This window comes from Rhodamnia argentea, chromosome 3 (genome assembly GCF_020921035.1).
Source record: "Rhodamnia argentea isolate NSW1041297 chromosome 3, ASM2092103v1, whole genome shotgun sequence".
In the NCBI taxonomy this organism is placed as follows: Eukaryota; Viridiplantae; Streptophyta; class Magnoliopsida; order Myrtales; family Myrtaceae; genus Rhodamnia; species Rhodamnia argentea.
Genome location: NC_063152.1, coordinates 25,644,047 through 25,662,902, shown reverse-complemented (window position 1 = coordinate 25,662,902; position 18,856 = coordinate 25,644,047). Strand labels below are relative to the sequence as shown.

The window sequence follows — 18,856 nt, the reverse complement described above, 5'->3', positions numbered from 1 at the left end:
TACGGCCTATATCTTAGTTTTCTTTTTTGTCATTTGGATGGCGAGAAAATTCAATTTAGATAGGTCATCTGGGAAACTTTGAAAATTCATATCCGATCTATCTTTAATTTTCGAACTCTTGGAAGCTATATCCTATGAACAGTTGCACATTGTAATGTTTGCTCTTTCCAAGTAACTGCGGTTATACACATTATGCTTAGCTGGTGCTTTGTCTGCATTATCATTAGTTTTATTAAATGCCGCGTAATGCAGAATAAATTTATCTTGTACTCTGGTGGAGGGCAGTTTTTCAAAGACTTGTTCAGAATTAGAGGCTCAAAAGGCAGGAGCCGTCGAGCCGAATCGTTCCAATTCCAATTGGACACGAGTCCTAAAAAACAGCTACGACACGCTCTAGGGTTCGTCCCTTGGCGCTGAGATCGGCCAGTTGTCACCTAATAATGTCCCACTAAGCCATGGATTGCCAGCAATTTGCTCACACGTGTGATGGTCTTACTTTCGGATATATGTAGGGCAAGCATCGACCCCACAAGAAAAGTCAAAATAAAACATTCTGTCAAACCTTTATCCGAACTGGGGGTAGCCGACAGATTAGATGGGTGACTAATGTACCCTTTTCTTTCTTCTCATTCTTGTTCAAAATTCACCACTTTGTCAAATTTTGAATCTTCACTGCCGTAACGAGAAAAATCACGCGGCTAGAAGCGAAGTTGCATGGTGCATGCAAGCACATTGGTGGCTCCATCTCACTTCTATATAAAGGGGAAGGATTCAAGGTATTCAATCACCAAACTCTCAGAGTTTTATCACAAAATCTCGAGACTCCTCCTTGCTTCATTTTGTCGAATACCATTAGCAACACAAAACCAAAATGGCTTTTCGTCCAAAGTTGATGATCCTTCTCTTCTTGCCTCTATTGCTATCTCAAACCATTTCTGCCTATTCCTCTAGCGATGTCAAATCCTGGTGTAGCAAAATGCCTTATCCACAGCCTTGTGAGTACTTCTTGACCAACAACCCCAAGCAAGCTCCCATCAATCAGAAATCCGATTTCCTCAAGGTCTCGATGCAATTGGCTCTCGAAAGAGCTCAACTAGCCCACAACCACACGCACTCGTTGGGGCCGAAGTGCAGCAACGAGCGCGAGAAGGCCGCTTGGGCCGATTGCCTCCAGCTGTATGAGCACACTGTTCTTCGGCTGAACAAAACTATCGTCCACGAGTGCACCCAGGATGAGGCGCAGACATGGCTCAGCACGGCCATGACCAATCTCGAGACATGCCGAGCTGGGTTTGTCGAATTAGGCATTACCGACAATGTATTGCCTTTGATGTCAAACAATGTTTCCAAGTTGATAAGCAACACTTTGGCCCTCAACTATGCACCCTACACCACGCCTAACTATACGAAGAAATTTCCCACTTGGGTGAGGCCCAGCGACCGAAAGCTCTTGCAGTCTTCATCCGCGGTGTCTAAGGCCAATATCGTGGTGGCTCAGGATGGTTCAGGGAACTACAAGACGATCGGTGAAGCCATAACCGTGGCATCAAAGCGGTCCGGCACTGCAAGGTACATCATCTATATTAAGGCAGGTACTTACAAGGAGAACGTCGAAGTTGGATCGAAATTAGAGAACATTATGTTTGTCGGTGATGGTATTGGGAAGACCATAATCACTGGAAGCAAAAGCGTTGGCGGAGGCTCTACCACCTTCAATTCTGCGACTGTCGGTAAGTTAATATTATCTTAGCTACTCATGATTTTTCATATTGAGCACCAAAACTAAACAAAGTTCTATATATATCAACTTTTAGGGAAACAAGTCCGATCAAATTAAGTTTTCTAGAGTCTTTTGTTGTGCACTTTTTTGGTAAAAGAATACTTAAATAGCCTAACCTGGAATCAAGATTGATTATTAACGAACGAAGAACCTCTTAATTCAAAATGAAGACAAGTACGTATGAGTTAGTAAAGCCTGCATGTGTCAGTTTTCGTGAGAATAAGATAGTTGGAACAGTGCAAAGAAAAATACAAAATAAGAGGGTAGGGTTACATATAAAATACGGATTGCAGGATTAGGATTTTGACAGCTGTAGAAAACTAAGCCTATAGCTTAATCATAGCTTTTGACATTAACAAGGTCAAGCATTGACTATGAATATGAAGAAGACGTCCAATGTTTCGCTTGTCGTCAAGAAATAGACAACATCGCCGACTTTCTATCATGTATATAATATGCAAGACCACACTCCGTCCACAAATTCTGATTGGCTGGTGGCCGGTCTATATAGATTGTATTTCTAATAATCTTTCTCGTCTCAAATTTCAGCTGCTATTGGTGATGGATTCATCGCACAAGATATCACTTTCCGCAACACTGCTGGTGCAGCAAATCACCAAGCCGTTGCTTTGCGCTCCGGCTCTGATCTCTCGGTGTTTTATAGATGTAGCATTGAGGGTTATCAAGACACTCTCTATGTTCATTCCGAGCGTCAATTCTACAGAGAATGCAACATCTACGGCACCGTTGACTTCATCTTTGGGAATGCTGCCGTCGTTTTCCAGAACTGCAACATCTATGCCAGATACCCTCCGAATAAGACCAATACCATCACCGCTCAGGGCAAACCGACCCAAACCAAAACACCGGCATCTCCATCCATAATTGCAAGGTCATTGCAGCTTCAGACCTAAAGTCGGTTCAAAGCTCTGTGAAGACGTATCTCGGTAGGCCGTGGAAAGCATATTCCAGGACAGTTTTCATGAAGACTTACCTTGATAGCTTGATTAACTCGGCTGGTTGGATGGAGTGGGATGGTGACTTTGCTCTCGACACTCTGTACTATGGAGAATACCTTAACACGGGCACCGGATCGTCAACTGCAAATAGAGTCACATGGGCAGGCTATCATGTCATCACAAGCGCTACCGAGGCTTCCAAGTTCACCGTTGGGAGCTTTATTGCCGGCGGGTCTTGGTTGCTCGCCACAAACGTGCCGTACACATCCGGCCTTTAAGCTTTTTAAAGATGGAAAATCGGAGGTGGAATGCAAGTCTTACGAGAGTACAGGGCGGCTCACCAGGAACATAAGTGTTCTGTCATATGAAGCAGTTTGTTAATTAGCAAAGAAATTCTTATATTGTTCCCATTCGTTACATATATATGATGTAATAAAGTGATCAAGTTGTCATTCTTTATGATTCTAATTTATTATTCTTCTAGAGTGTACTTTTATGGTGATTTTCACCCATTTTTTCTGTCTTTAATACAATATCTCATTTTCTATATTAACTCATTGGGGTTTCTTCTCCTTGGCTTAAATCCAATATAGTTGCACAAAAAACAGTTTACTCATGATTCGAATATACCAAGGTTACCAACTGTTATTATCAGGAATAGTTTTGATACTTATCGGATGCCCCGATTGAAAGAATTTTGGTCAAACCACCACAAAACGATCCCTACGACGAAAAAAATACTCGACGATTTAAACAAATTTAAGTCAAGAGAGTGAACAATCTAGTCTACATGTGTTTTGAGAGACTTAATAGTGAATAATTATTGTGATAACACCATTTGAAAACGGAAATGTCTTTCATTATTAGCTTACGTAAAAAAAAAAATTGTCGAAATGAGGAAATAATTAGAAGATGTAAGAACTGCATATATGCAACATACAGTGATAAAATTTTGTTAACAACGAGAATGCCTCGGTAGCAATCTAGAGTTCTATATATTAAATTTCGAGGCAGCTTTGTTCCTAGACATTTACATATGTACACAGAGAGAAAATTTTAAGGAAATGTAACATAATTGCCTAAGCCCGAACTAAATGACTCATTAAATAAGTTTTTTCTTTTCGGTCGCCACTCATTAAATAATCTAAGTATCACGATCATTGACTTGAGAGGCTGGGGCTTTGAGATTTTTCTCAAGCAGAATATTTACTGCCAAATATATGATATGAGATTTTTCTCAAGCAGAATATATATTGCCAAATTTATGATATGAGATTTTATGACGCGGTCACAATTGGAACAACATAAATCGAGACTCGAAAGCATGAGTCTCAACTCTCGACCCAAACACAAACTCAGGCGAACACGCAAGAAGCACAATACATAAAGCTCTCAATTTCTTGTCATTCGTTCGGAGGTGCATCTATAAGATTTCATTCACAATGAGTTCAAGATGCGGTTGAGAGACGTGTTATTGTTACCGATATCATATTAAACAAATCGTTTATCCCCAAAACTTAAAACATTCATCGTATTCCTCAAATATGAAATGACGATAGTACTTAATTCGCAGCATAATATAAATGTGTTCCTAAAACTGGAAGTCCTTCGTCGATTTTATGGTGCAAGTTTATACGTAAAAGCACGTGCGAAATTCGCATGCAGTGACCATACCATTTGGCGTGCGAATCTCTGTCCTTTTGACCTAACTCAGGAACTAATGAATAACAAGAAACTCTGGTCTCCGGTTTTGTATTTCTCCGACACCTAGAGGCGATGGCGACGGTTCTCGTACTTGTCTGACGTGGCACCTCTGTCCGAAAGAAAGTTCCTTTCATATTAAGTCCATGAATGAATATTACAAGCAACATGTCTAACCATTTGGGGGTCCCACAAGTAATCGTCTTTCTAATAATTGTCATTCATAAAGGTGAACGATTCAAGATTGAGTCGGTTTCTACCCCTAAAATTTGGACCTAGACTAGACATGATCAAATCTCAAATTATGAAATCGAAAACCGGCCCACCCGGTCTTGGGTCGGTCCAGTCCGATTTCGGGACCGGTCGCCGAACTAATGATTTCCTTTCTTTTTCTTGTTTTATTTTTTCTATTCCCTACAAGTGGGAGTTTCCTAACATTAAAAGAAAAAAAAAGTAATTTTGCTAATTAGGATTTGCTTCAGAGTATTGATTTTTCAAAAAAAAAAGAAATCTTGGCCAATCCATCGGTTTGATCGGATGCCGGTTCCTTGAGGAATCAACATCCGGACCGATCCCCCCAAGAATCACCCAGAATCGGCCAAGTTAGTTCGAATCTGGAAAACTAACTTGTACCAAATTACTGAATTTGATTTGAGTTGGTTCGGCTTAGCCTAGATTTTTTTCTTTCATGAAATATTAGCTATTAAGGTGATACAAGAATAAATGCTGCAGACGTATCTAAAATTACTCAAAACCGAGAAAAATATAGTTCATACTTAATTTTTTCATGTTATTTGAACGGCAAAAGTAGGTGGGTTGTTGAATAAATAAATATTAAAACCTTCAATTTTTTTAGGTAGGTCAACCATCGCAATATTTAAAAAAATTAAATTACTCCACCAATATTATAAATTTCGTAGCTAGTATATGTCCCGTTTTTGTATCGTACGAAGATTTATATTATGAACTGTTGCAAGCTATAATATTTGCACTTTCAAGATATATATTCTTGTTGAACCACTTGCTGATGTCTTGACCGTATGGTCATTACATTTATTGACCGCGGAATGGTGCAATGCAGCCCCCAATGTAAATTTAGGTTTTGGTCTCCATGGCGGAAAAGGGAACAGAAATTCCGTAAGAAGCAAGGACTCCGGTGGAGGGGCAGTCATTCAAAGACTTGTTAAAACTTAGAGTCTCGAAAGGGGATGAGCCGTCAAGGTGAATTATTCCGATACATAATGTTCTGCCTAATGATATTCAAAGAACGCGTTTCGTTTCATCTTCCTTTGTTCCCCCTTTTATCTTGCTTTTTGAGAAGAAAAAGTCAGTGCGCACAATGTATCAAACTACGACGCAAACTAGGGTAGCCGAGAGATTTGCCCGTTGACCGGTTTGTCCTATTTTGAATCTTCATTTTTATGAGCTAAAGGACAGCCCCAAAACGATAAAAAAAATCACGTGGCAAAAAGCGAAGTTGCATGGCCCAAAGCCATCAACAAATGTAAATGCTCTATCACTCACCTTTGTCCGCAAAGCCCAAACATGGACGATATGGAATGAGAGGCCATTTGGACGAAAAAATGACCAAGTGGTATCGTCGATATAAGTAGGACCCGCGAGTTAAACATCAAATGTTGTTGCGCACGTGACCCATTGTTGACGACCACAAGAATTGGTATAGGTATTGGCGCACACTAATAATCACTTGTGATTAGTTGCCGATACACATATGACTTGACGATGGTCGACAGAAGCATTGATCGATGAGCTTGGCGAACTATCGGGACATCCAGAGAAAGTTGAACGAAGAAAGAGCATCAAATTGTGGTCACAAGTTTTAAGTTGTTGGAAAACAAAGTGATCAAGGTCATGGAGTGATAAGCACACCTTAACCGTTCGAGAGCAAGATGATGGCATCAAGAGGGCATGGGCACAAGATTTTCGGAGATGGAGGAACATGGATACAACCTCTAGTGCTTAGCCCAAACAAATTTATTACCTTTCTGTTATCTTTACTTTCATGCACTGTACTTTCAGTTTGTAGGCTCATTAAACATCGGTGTGTTTCTTAGCTATAGTTTCAGATTTGTGTCATCAATTAAATTTCATCATAGTTTGATTACGCACAATTCTATTGTATTGGCTGTACTTTTCAACCCTCGTTGTCGATTAAATTCCAACACAATTTGTGCTTGTATATTTATGTTTGAAGTAAAGTGTTGATTATCTTATTTACTTGTGTTACTTGTGTGATATTTTCTATCCAAAGTTGCCATAGATGTCAACTTTAATTAAAAGCCAAAGAACAACTTTGGTGGAAGGTATTTCATCATGGGAGAAATTCTAGCGAAAGGACATATCTGATGTACAACATTCCAAATTAGGCCCCACCCATAGTATTCTAGCCACGTCCTTTCTGGCTAGAAAACCAATGCGAACTAAATTATTCGGTTTTATTTGAGTCGATTCCGGCTTAGCTCAAACTTTGTATTCGGAGTAATTGGGTTGTACCATGTTAAACGGTGTGGACATGTGCCTAAAGTAACTTAAGAATGAGAACAATATTAGTTTGATCTTAACTTTTTATGTTATTTGGACAGTGAGAAAGTCCAATTTGGGTAGGTCAACCGCAAATTTTTTGAGGGAAATGCTTCCCTAACATGCCCATCCCATATTGAACCTCACAATTTTGTCCTTTGACGTACATGTTGGCACCTTCCCTTATCCTTACGAGTTAAAAATTATCATAATAATCCTCTTGTCGAAATCATGTCTCAAGAACCTTAAGATACACAGGTTTGAACCTCACGGTTATGTTTGAGACTGCATTCTTCGAGCGAAAGGACGACCGCATCATCTCCCTATTTTGGTAGGATTTGGGGTGTGACATACATTATGAAACTACTCCCAGGTGTTTTGGCTGCACACCACAATAATAATGCAAAACACATGTGCCAATGTGGATGCACTGTGCAATCGTAACGTTACTATAACAATAACGCGAACGTGTAACTCCAATTATAAAATTAGCTGCTGGTCCCCTTGGAAGGAAAAGGAAAAAGAAATTCTCTACAAATAGCAAGGACTCCGATGGAGGCCAGTCTATCAAAGACTTCCAATTCCAACTGGTCACGAGTCATCAAAAACTGCCAAGACACGCTCTTGGGTTCGTCCCTTAGCGCTGAGATCGAGCAGTTGTCACCTAATGATATTCCACTAAGGCATGGATTGCCAACAATTTGCTCACACGTTGTGATGATTCTTCCTTTTGATTTGTATAGTTCAACTGTCAACCTTACAGAAAAAGTCAAAATACACAATCTATCAAACCTTAATCCGAACTGGGGGTAGCCGAGAGATAAGGTAGGTGACAGGTGTACCTTTACTTTCTTTTCGTTCTCGTTCAAAAATCGACCAATTTGTCATATTTTGATTCTTCTTTGGTCTAAGCTAACGGAAAGCCCCAAACCGAGAAGATCCCTTGGCAAAAAGCGAAGTTGCATGGTGCATGCATGAACAATGGTGGCTACATCTCACTACTATATAAAGGGGAAGGATTCAAGGCATTCAATCACCAAACTCAAGTGAGTTTTATCACAAAATCACAAGAATTCTCCTTGCTTCGTTGCATCGAATACCATTAGCAACACAAAACCAAAATGGCTTTTCGCCCAGAGTTGATGATCCTTCTCTTCTTGCCTCTGCTGCTATCTCAAACCATTTCCGGCTATTCCTCTAGCGATGTCAAATCCTGGTGTAGCAAAATGCCTTATCCACAGCCTTGTGAGTACTTCTTGACCCACAACCCTAACCAATCTCCCATCAATCAAAAATCCGATTTCCTCAAGGTCTCGATGCAACTTGCACTCGAGAGAGCCCAACTGGCCCATAGCAACACGCACACATTGGGGTCGAAGTGCAGCAACGAGCGCGAGAAGGCTGCTTGGGCCGACTGCCTCCAGCTGTACGAGCACACAGTTCTTCGTCTGAACCGAACTATAGTCCACGAATGCACCCAAGATGAGGCGCAGACGTGGCTCAGCACGGCCTTGACCAATCTCGAGACGTGTCGAGCTGGGTTCGTCGAATTGGGGGTCTCCGACAATGTACTGCCTTTGATGTCAAATAATGTTTCCAAGTTGATAAGCAACACTTTGGCCCTCAACTATGCGCCCTACACTACACCAAACTACACGAAGAAATTTCCCACTTGGGTGAGGCCCGGCGACCGAAAGCTTTTGCAGTCTTCATCCACGGTGTCTAAGGCCAATATCGTAGTGGCCCAGGATGGTTCGGGGAACTACAAGACGATTAGTGAAGCCATAACTGCAGCATCAAAGAGGTCAGGCACTGCTAGGTACATCATCTATATCAAGGCTGGTACTTACAGTGAAAACATCGAAGTTGGATCAAAATTGGAGAACATCATGTTCGTTGGTGATGGCATCGGGAAGACCATAATCACCGGAAGCAAAAGCGTCGGCGGAGGCTCTACCACCTTCAATTCAGCGACTGTTGGTAAGTCAGTATCATCTAAGTTACTTCTGATCCTCTTTATTTTATGGGGTATTAATATTGAAAATAAGGGTATCTGTTTATATCCGCTTATTAGGAAGTATATCCGATGAGCTTAAGCTTTTTAGAGTATTTTAATGTGCAATATTTTGATTTAAAAACAAAAAAATTGGATAGCCTAACCTAGTTTTTGAAAACTGTAGAAAACTAAGCCTATAATTCAATCATAGTTTTTGACTTTAATCAGGTCAAGCACTGACTATGAACATGGAGGAGACGTATATAGTTTCGCATGTCTGCAAGAAATAGGCAACGTCGAGGACTTTCTATCATATCCGTAGTATGCGAGACCACAATCCATCCACAAATTCTAATCGGCTGGTAGCCGGTCTATATAGATTGTATTTCTAATAAGCTTTCTGATCTTGAATTTCAGCTGTTGTTGGTGATGGATTCATCGCACAAGATATCACTTTTCGCAACACTGCTGGTGCAGCAAATCACCAAGCCGTTGCTTTGCGCTCTGGCTCTGATCTATCGGTGTTTTATAGATGTAGCCTCGAGGGTTATCAAGACACTCTTTATGTTCACTCGGAGCGCCAATTCTACAGAGAGTGTGACATCTACGGCACTGTTGACTTCATCTTTGGGAATGCAGCTGTTGTATTTCAAAACTGCAACATCTATGCTAGAAACCCTCCTAACAAGGTCAATACCGTCACTGCACAAGGCCGAACCGACCCGAACCAGAACACCGGCATCTCCATCCACAATTGCAAGGTCACCGCAGCTTCAGACCTAAAATCGGTTCAAAGCTCTGTGAACACGTACCTCGGCAGGCCATGGCAAGAATATTCGAGGACGGTTTTTATGAAGACTTATCTTGATAGCTTGATTAACTCAGCCGGTTGGATGGAGTGGGATGGCAACTTTGCCCTCGACACTCTATACTATGGAGAGTATCTTAACACAGGCCCTAGGTCTTCGACCGCTAATAGGGTCACATGGGCAGGGTACCATGTCATCACAAGCGCGACCGAGGCTTCTAAGTTCACCGTCGGGAGCTTCATTGCCGGCGGCTCTTGGTTGCCCGCCACAGGCGTGCCGTACACATCCGGCCTTTAAGCTCTTTAAAGACGGAAAATCAATGGTGGAATGCAAGTCTCACAAGAGTACAAGGCGGCTCACAAGGAACACAAGCGTTTCCGCCAAATGCAGCACATATATAATTAGAAAAATATTCTTTCTTACATAGTTCCCATTCATTATAGATATCTGGTGTAATAAAGTGAGCAAGTTGTCATTCTTTGCATGATTGTAATTTATTATTCTTTCAAGATTGTACTTTTATGGTGATTTTCACATGGTAATTTGTTGTTGTTTCGAGATTGTACTTTAATGGTGATTTTCACACGTTTTTTCTGCCTATTACAAAAATAGAATGAGCTAGCTAAGGACCCAAATCTCACTTACGAGCCTTGCTAGTAAGACAAAAGGGCTCTACCATCACCGAAAATGCCTCAACATCTTTTCAAGTAGGGGCTTTTACCACCAAGTGCCGATCCAACCAAAATACATGTAAGTAATATGAATTAGTTATCCCTCGAGCAAGTAGGAAAGAGGCTCCCTCTAGGGTTATTTTAGTGATGGATTCTATAGGAACCTGGATGATTCCCCTAGAACATCTGAAAGCTTACAACAAGAAGGAGCTCCGTAGATGTGTTGAAGGAATTATGCAATGATAAATATTTAAGTCAACTTATTGTGAATCTATGATAACACCGTTTGAAAAAAAAAATCTCATCATAACCTATAATGTAGAAATATATAATAAGAATCTGTTGTTCAATTATTTCTATAATTATGGCCAAAGAAATTATTCCCATAATTTTAGTATTGTCTCTTTTGATTTCTGAGCTCGATTGCAAAAGGAAAAACAAAACTGGAAATTTGGACCAATTTCTCTTTTGGCCCCAATTATTATCTTTTCTAAGAAGAGGTTTTTTGCTTCAATTTTCGCCTTGTGCAAATTGAATGTTTTATTCTGTGTCAGTCTAGCAATCCTTCATAGTTGTATTACAACCTTGGACCTACCGATTTCAAGGGCTCAAATGTGTTTGGCTCACATGCACTCGAACCATGTAGGAATATTTCATTTTTTTACCTGCGCATAGTCAATGAAATTTATGTACAACATTTGATAATTGATATATGCACATAATGACGTCATAAGACTCTTTAGTTGAAAAGAAATCTCTAGGATTTTCAAAAAAAAAAAAAAAGATATTCTCTCAAATTTGCAAACTTCATACTCCTCTCTTCCACACCATCTCTTCTTCATAGCTGAGATAATGATCTCAAACTCTCCGCCGTGTTTGAAACATCAAACCGATACCTCGATATGAATATTTTACCTGGCAAAACTAAAAGATAAGTACTCATAATTATTCTACTCTGGATTTGAGGTTAGTGAGAAATTCATGATTAATATCCTCAAATCAATGATAAATAAGACAGCTTATGTACAAAAAAAAAAAACCATTGACACGTAGCTTGACATCTAATTTTCCATAGTTTTCTGAAATTTCAATAAAACTTTAGATATTGGCGGGAAAGTAAAAGGTATTTTTCGCTTTTATTGAAGTATTAACAAACAAAACCCAGGTTTTTTTGGAAATCTGAATAATTATGGAAAAATGGATCCTATTGACATACATTTTACATTGACATACGTTATGTTCATTTATGGAAAATATTTGATAATTTATAAGTCTTCTCATTTTAATAACACCAATCTATAATTACAGTTATATTGTAGAAAAATAGTAGCTGAAAAAACATTGAGGGACAGAGAAGATAATAAAAATCGAATGTATATAATTAGATAAGCCAAGTCAAACCACGTAATCAATTGAAGGATAGGCACGTGAAAACGAAGAATGACGGGCCTTGCATTTGCGGGATAAACGCAGGGCATGAGAATGCGCGGAGGCTCTGATCAAAAGTTCAACTCATTATTAGGTGCAAGGAAGTCACATCATGTGACTCACATGTACTTAAAGTCCAATTAGACGTGATAATCCGGCAGCCTCGAGCTAAGCAAGACCGAAGGTGGTGCCTAATGTGTTGACCAAACCCAACCGTAACATAAAATTTACAAAATGACTTTAGGGCCGAGCTGGGCTTTCTTGTGTAGAAAGCTTGTCCAAACCCATCTGCTTATCTATTGAGCATGGATAAGCTCCTCATTGGTTGATCAACTCTACATCTAATTAAAACTCATACTTAAGCCTAAAGAAGTCTCATGTACTTAAAGTCCAATTAGTCGTGATGATCGGGCGGGCTCGAGCCGAGCAGGACCAAAGGTCAAGTCTAATGTGTTGACCAAACCCAACCGTAACATAAAATTTCCAGAATGACTTTAGGGCCAAGCTGGCCTTTCTTGTGTAGAAGGCTTGTCCAAATCCATCCACTTATCTCTTGAGCATGGATAAGCTCCTCATTGGTTGATCAGCTCTACATCCAATTAAAACTAATAATTAGATTTAAAGAAGTCACATGTACTTAAAGTCCAATTAGACGTGATGATCGAGTGGGCTCGAGTCGAGTAGGACCGAAGGTCGAGCCTAACATGTTGACCAAACCTGATCGTAACATAAAATTTACAAAATGACTTTCGGGTTGAGCTGGGCTTTCTCATGTAGAAAGGCTTTCTCGCTGGCCCTTGCCTATGGCCAGTCGCTCACCATCGAGGAGGCCGACGGTTGGGTGGGAAGAAGGAATATTAAGAGAAAGAAAAGAAAAAATTACAAAAAATATAGAAAAATAATAAAAAATTGTCCACGTTAGCGCCAATGGTGCCATGTTGGTCGGCTAGCATCGACATCAGCAAATTGCAGTCAAAATTGGCATAAATACAAAAAATTTAGGACTAAATTTGACAGGAGGAAAGAGAAGAAGGTAACACAAGGAATGGGATAAAAACCCACGGGGAATCCACCAGGAAAGAAAAAACAGAACCCTTCTGTTAACAACCAAAGGCCAAATAAATTTATCATTCAACAAGTCGCCGTTCTCATTCACAAATGCCCATAAGGACTGGAACAACCCCCAAGCTGAGTAAATGAACTAGGAAATATGAAAACACTGAAAATAAAAATACAATTAAAGTCTAGGAACAAACTGACCTAGGAAGGCGCACACAATTAATAGGACTTAAATCTAAAAATTACCAACTACTCTGAAAAGATAAAATCACAATGCCCTACGCCTCAAGGATTGCTCCGGCATCAAAATTGGCAAAAAAAAAAAGGTTTTAAACTGAATTATAATAAATTTAAGACTTTTTTTTTATAATTTTCGTGTAATCAAATGTAACATCCCGAGTCCCAAAACCTAAATTACGAACATATTATCCGACCACTCATAATATTTTTTTTTTCAAGGTTGCCGCTGATTTTCTAGTCTAAAATAGCTATCAAATGGGAAAAGTGACAACTGTTGTCATCTTTAATCAATATGCAATTGAGAAACTTTTTATTAGTAGTGTCAATGCTTCAATTTGGTTCGATTTTTCAAGAATACCTAATTGAACCATTAGCGTGCAAGCTTAAACTGAAGCGAATTTCACCCTAAACTGAACCAAAAATTCAGTTCATCTCGATTTGCTTCATTATGATTTTCGATTTTTCTTCTTTGGTTTTTTTCTTTTTCTTTTTTGGTTTTTTTCCTTTTTGGGAATGAGGGCTGACGGCCCTTGGTCAAGGGCATCACGGTTGTCAGCCCCAAAAAAGAAAAAACAAAGGTCATTTTGAAGATTTTCAATGCAATTTGATTAACCAAACCGAACCATACCACAATAATCGAACTGGCAAAAAAAAAAAAAAGAAGGGTTAGTATTTAATTACCTGAACCAAAAACGAATTGAACCAAAATACACGAAAATTTCAGCTCAGTTCACGATTCGGTTTAATTTTCAGCTCGGCTTTGACACCTTTACTTTTCATCAACATTATGTGGAACATTCACTTTATCCCAAAAGCTTAAACTAAACATCTCATTGCTCAAAGTTGAAAATTCTTACGGTGATTCATCCCCGAAACTTATTCAACAGATAGATAGTTCAAGAATGTCTTACAAAAGGTTAACGCAGCCGCACATGCGAAATTCGCATGCACTAACCAGAGGAATTCCCCGTTCGTGGGTGAACGGTGCTTCGTGCGAATCTCTGTCCTTTTACGACCAGCTAATGAACTAATGAAACAGCAAGAGACTTTGACCTCCGGTTTTGAATTTCTCCAACATCTAGAGGCAATGGCGGCAGTTTCTCGTACATGTCCGACGTGGCACCCTTGTCGGAAAGTAGGTTCCTTTCATTTGCGAGGTCTGGGAACCAAGAAAAACCCACGGAGCCGGGATCCATGCACGATGGTCGCCAATAAAATGTCTGACCCGCAAGCGCGACAATCAAGACAAGAAAGATGAATAATGAGAGATATATCTGATGTGCAGTAACTCACGTCTTTCTAGGCTAGACAGCTAACTCAGACCATTCGGACCATATATATATATATATATATATATATATATATATATATATATATATATATATATATATATATATATATAACTCCGATCAAATTATTCAGCGCGATTTGAGTTGCTTCTGGCTAAATACTAAACTTGTAAAAACTTGGAGTAATTCGGGCATACCATATTAAATGGTGCGGACATATCTATAATTACTCTAGAAGGGAGAATAATACAGCCTATATCTTAGTTTTCCTTTTTGTCATTTGGATGGCGAGAAAATTCAATTCAAATAAGTCAATTGGGAAACTTTGAAAATTTATATATGATCTATCTTTAATTTTCGAACTCTTGGAAGCTATATGCTATGAACAGTTGCACATTGTAATGTTTGCTCTTTCCAAGTAACTGCGGTTATACACATTATGCTTAGCTGGTGCTTTGTCTGTATTATCATTAGTTTTATTAAATGCCGCGTAATGCAGAATAAATTTATCTTGTACTTTCAAAGACTTGTTCAGAATTAGGGGCTCAAAAGGCAGGAGCCGTCGAGCTGAATCGTTCCAATTCCAATTGGTCACGAGTCCTCAAAAACAGCTACGACACGCTCTTGGGTTCGTCCCTTGGCGCTGAGATCGGCTAGTTGTCACCTAATAATGTTCCACTAAGCCATGGATTGCCAGCAATTTGCTCACACGTGTGACGATTTTACTTTTGGATATATGTAGGGCAAGCATCGACCCCACAAGAAAAGTCAAAATAAAACATTCTGTCAAACCTTAATCCGAACTGGGGGTAGCCGATAGATTAGATGGGTGACTAATGTCCCCTTTTCTTTCTTCTCATTCTTGTTCAAAATTCACCCCTTTGTCATATTTTGAATCTTCACTGCCGTAACGAGAAAAATCACGCGGCTAGAAGCGAAGTTGCATGGTGCATGCAAGCACATTGGTGGCTCCATCTCACTTCTATATAAAGGGGAAGGATTCAAGGTATTCAATCACCAAACTCTCAGAGTTTTATCACAAAATCTCGAGACTCCTCCTTGCTTCATTTTGTCGAATACCATTAGCAACACAAAACCAAAATGGCTTTTCGTCCAAAGTTGATGATCCTTCTCTTCTTGCCTCTATTGCTATCTCAAACCATTTCTGCCTATTCCTCTAGCGATGTCAAATCCTGGTGTAGCAAAATGCCTTATCCACAGCCTTGTGAGTACTTCTTGACCAACAACCCCAAGCAAGCTCCCATCAATCAGAAATCCGATTTCCTCAAGGTCTCGATGCAATTGGCTCTCGAAAGAGCTCAACTAGCCCACAACCACACGCACTCGTTGGGGCCGAAGTGCAGCAACGAGCGCGAGAAGGCCGCTTGGGCCGATTGCCTCCAGCTGTATGAGCACACTGTTCTTCGTCTGAACAAAACTATCGTCCACGAGTGCACCCAGGATGAGGCGCAGACGTGGCTCAGCACGGCCATGACCAATCTCGAGACATGCCGAGCTGGGTTTGTCGAATTAGGCATTACCGACAATGTATTGCCTTTGATGTCAAACAATGTTTCCAAGTTGATAAGCAACACTTTGGCCCTCAACTATGCACCCTACACCACACCTAACTATACGAAGAAATTTCCCATTTGGGTGAGGCCCGGCGACCGAAAGCTCTTGCAGTCTTCATCCGCGGTGTCTAAGGCCAATATCGTGGTGGCTCAGGATGGTTCGGGGAACTACAAGACAATCAGTGAAGCCATAACCGTGGCATCAAAGCGGTCCGGCACTGCAAGGTACATCATCTATATTAAGGCAGGTACTTACAAGGAGAACGTCGAAGTTGGATCGAAATTAGAGAACATTATGTTCGTCGGTGATGGTATTGGGAAGACCATAATCACTGGAAGCAAAAGCGTTGGCGGAGGCTCTACCACCTTCAATTCTGCGACTGTCGGTAAGTTAATATTATTTGAGCTACTCATGATTATTCATATTGAGAACCAAAACTAAACAAAGTTCTATATATATCAACTTTTAAGGAAACATATCCGATCAAATTAAGTTTTCTAGAGTCTTTTGTTGTGCACTTTTTTGGTAAAAGAACACTTAAATAGCCTAACCTGGAATCAAGATTGATTATTAACAAACGAAGAACCTCTTAATTCAAAATGAAGACAAGTACGTATGAGTTAGTTAAGCCTGCACGTGTCAGTTTTCGTGAGAATAAGATGGTTGGAACAGTGCAAAGAAAATTACAAAATAAGAGGGTAGGGTTACATATAAAATACGGATTGCGGGATTAGGATTTTGACAGCTATAGAAAACTAAGCCTATAGCTTAATCATAGCTTTTGACATTAACAAGGTCAAGCATTGACTATGAATATGAGGAAGACGTACAATGTTTCCCTTGTCGTCAAGAAATAGACAACATCGACGACCTTCTATCATGTATATAATATGCAAGACCACACTCCATCCACAAATTCTGATTGGCTGGTGGCTGGTCTATATAGATTGTATTTCTAATAATCTTTCCCGTCTCAAATTTCAGCTGCTGTTGGTGATGGATTCATCGCACAAGATATCACTTTCCGCAACACTGCTGGTGCAGCAAATCACCAAGCCGTTGCTCTGCGCTCCGGCTCTGATCTCTCGGTGTTTTATAGATGTAGCATTGAGGGTTATCAAGACACCCTCTATGTTCATTCCGAGCGTCAATTCTACAGAGAATGCAACATCTACGGCACCGTTGACTTTATCTTTGGGAATGCTGCCGTCGTTTTCCAGAATTGCAACATCTATGCCGGATACCCTCCGAATAAGACCAATACCATCACCGCTCAGGGCGGAACCGACCCAAACCAGAACACCGGCATCTCCATCCATAATTGCAAGGTCACCGCAGCTTCAGACCTAAAATCGGTTCAAAGCTACGTGAATACGTATCTTGGTAGGCCGTGGAAAGCATATTCTAGGACAGTTTTCATGAAGACTTACCTTGATAGCTTGATTAACTCGGCTGGTTGGATGGAGTGGGATGGAGACTTTGCTCTCGACACTTTGTACTATGGAGAATACTTGAACACGGGCCCCGGATCGTCGACTGCAAATAGGGTCACATGGGCAGGCTATCATGTCATCACAAGTGCTACCGAGGCTTCCAAGTTCACCGTTGGGAGCTTTATTGCCGGCGGGTCTTGGTTGCCTGCCACAGGCGTGCCGTACACATCCGGCCTTTAAGCTTTTTAAAGATGGAAAATCGGAGGTGGAATGCAAGTCTTACGGGAGTACAGGGCGGCTCACCAGGAACATAAGTGTTCCGTCATATGAAGCGGTTTGTTAATTAGCAAAGAAATTCTTATATAGTTCCCATTCGTTACATATATCTGATGTAATAAAGTGATCAAGTTGTCATTCTTTATGATTCTAATTTTTTATTCTTCTAGAGTGTACTTTTATGGTGATTTTCACCTGTTTTTTCTGTCTTTAATACAATGTCTCATTTTCTATATTGACTCATTGGGGTTTCTTCTCCTTGGCTTAAATCCAATATAGTTGCGCACAAACAACAGTTTACTCATGATTCGAATATACCAAGGTTACCAATTGTTATTATCAGGAATAGTTTTGATAGTTATTAGATGCCCCGATTGAAAGAATTTTGATCAAACCACCACGAAACGATCCCTACGACGAAAAAAATATTTGACGATCTAAACAAATTTAAGTCAAAAGAGTGAACAATCTAGTCGACCTGTGTTTTGAGAGATTGAATAGTGAATAATTATTGTGATAACACCATTTGAAAACGGAAATGTCTTTCATTATTAGCTCACGTCAAAAAAAAAAATTGTCGAAATGAGGAAATAATTAGAAGATGTAAGAACTGCATATATGCAACATACAGTGATAAAATTTTGTTAACAACGAGAATGCCTTGGTAGCAATCTAGAGTTCTATATATTAAATTTCGAGGCAGCGTTTTTCCTAGACATTTACATATGTACACAGGGAGAAAATTTAAGGAAATGTAACATAATTGCCTAAGCCCGAACTAAATGACTCATTAAATAAGTTTTTTCTTTTCGGTGGCCACTCATTAAATAATCTAAGTATCACGATCATTGACTTGAGAGGCTGGGGCTTTGAGATTTTTCTCAAGCAGAATATATATTGCCAAATTTATGATATAAGATTTTATGACGCGGTCACAATTGGAACAACATAAATTGAGACTCGAAAGCATGAGTCGCAACTCTCGACCCAAACATAGACTCAGGGGAACACGCAAGAAGCACAATACAGAAAGCTCTCAATTTCTTGTCATCCGTCCGGAGGTGCATCTATAAGATTTCATTCACAATGAGTTCAAGAT

At 39.9% G+C, this 18,856-nt stretch overlaps 2 protein-coding genes and 1 pseudogene across 2 annotated transcripts; all 3 read left to right on the top strand.

The window, feature by feature from the left end:
• The first annotated feature begins 806 nt into the window (after positions 1-806).
• On the top strand, positions 807-3,242 carry LOC115731570 (annotated as a pseudogene).
• A 4,850-nt stretch (positions 3,243-8,092) lies between these two features.
• On the top strand, positions 8,093-10,230 carry LOC115731571 (pectinesterase 2-like). The gene is made up of 2 exons (XM_030662236.2): positions 8,093-8,961; positions 9,395-10,230. The coding sequence occupies exons 1-2, from the start codon at positions 8,103-8,105 to the stop codon at positions 10,081-10,083; spliced, it is 1,548 nt and encodes a 515-aa protein (XP_030518096.2). The 5' UTR covers positions 8,093-8,102; the 3' UTR covers positions 10,084-10,230.
• Positions 10,231-15,509: 5,279 nt separating this feature from the next.
• On the top strand, positions 15,510-17,954 carry LOC125314235 (pectinesterase 2-like). Its single transcript, XM_048276049.1, has 2 exons — positions 15,510-16,433; positions 17,033-17,954. The coding sequence occupies exons 1-2, from the start codon at positions 15,575-15,577 to the stop codon at positions 17,719-17,721; spliced, it is 1,548 nt and encodes a 515-aa protein (XP_048132006.1). The 5' UTR covers positions 15,510-15,574; the 3' UTR covers positions 17,722-17,954.
• Positions 17,955-18,856: the final 902 nt, after the last annotated feature.

Excerpts from the sequence above, each read along its gene's own strand:
- LOC115731571 (XM_030662236.2), top strand. The coding sequence starts at position 8,103 with ATGGCTTTTCGCCCAGAGTTGATGATCCTTCTCTTCTTGCCTCTGCTG. Across the intron at positions 8,962-9,394 it reads CTTCAATTCAGCGACTGTTG|CTGTTGTTGGTGATGGATTC; the intron begins GTAAGTCAGTAT and ends CTTGAATTTCAG.
- LOC125314235 (XM_048276049.1), top strand. The coding sequence starts at position 15,575 with ATGGCTTTTCGTCCAAAGTTGATGATCCTTCTCTTCTTGCCTCTATTG. Across the intron at positions 16,434-17,032 it reads CTTCAATTCTGCGACTGTCG|CTGCTGTTGGTGATGGATTC; the intron begins GTAAGTTAATAT and ends CTCAAATTTCAG.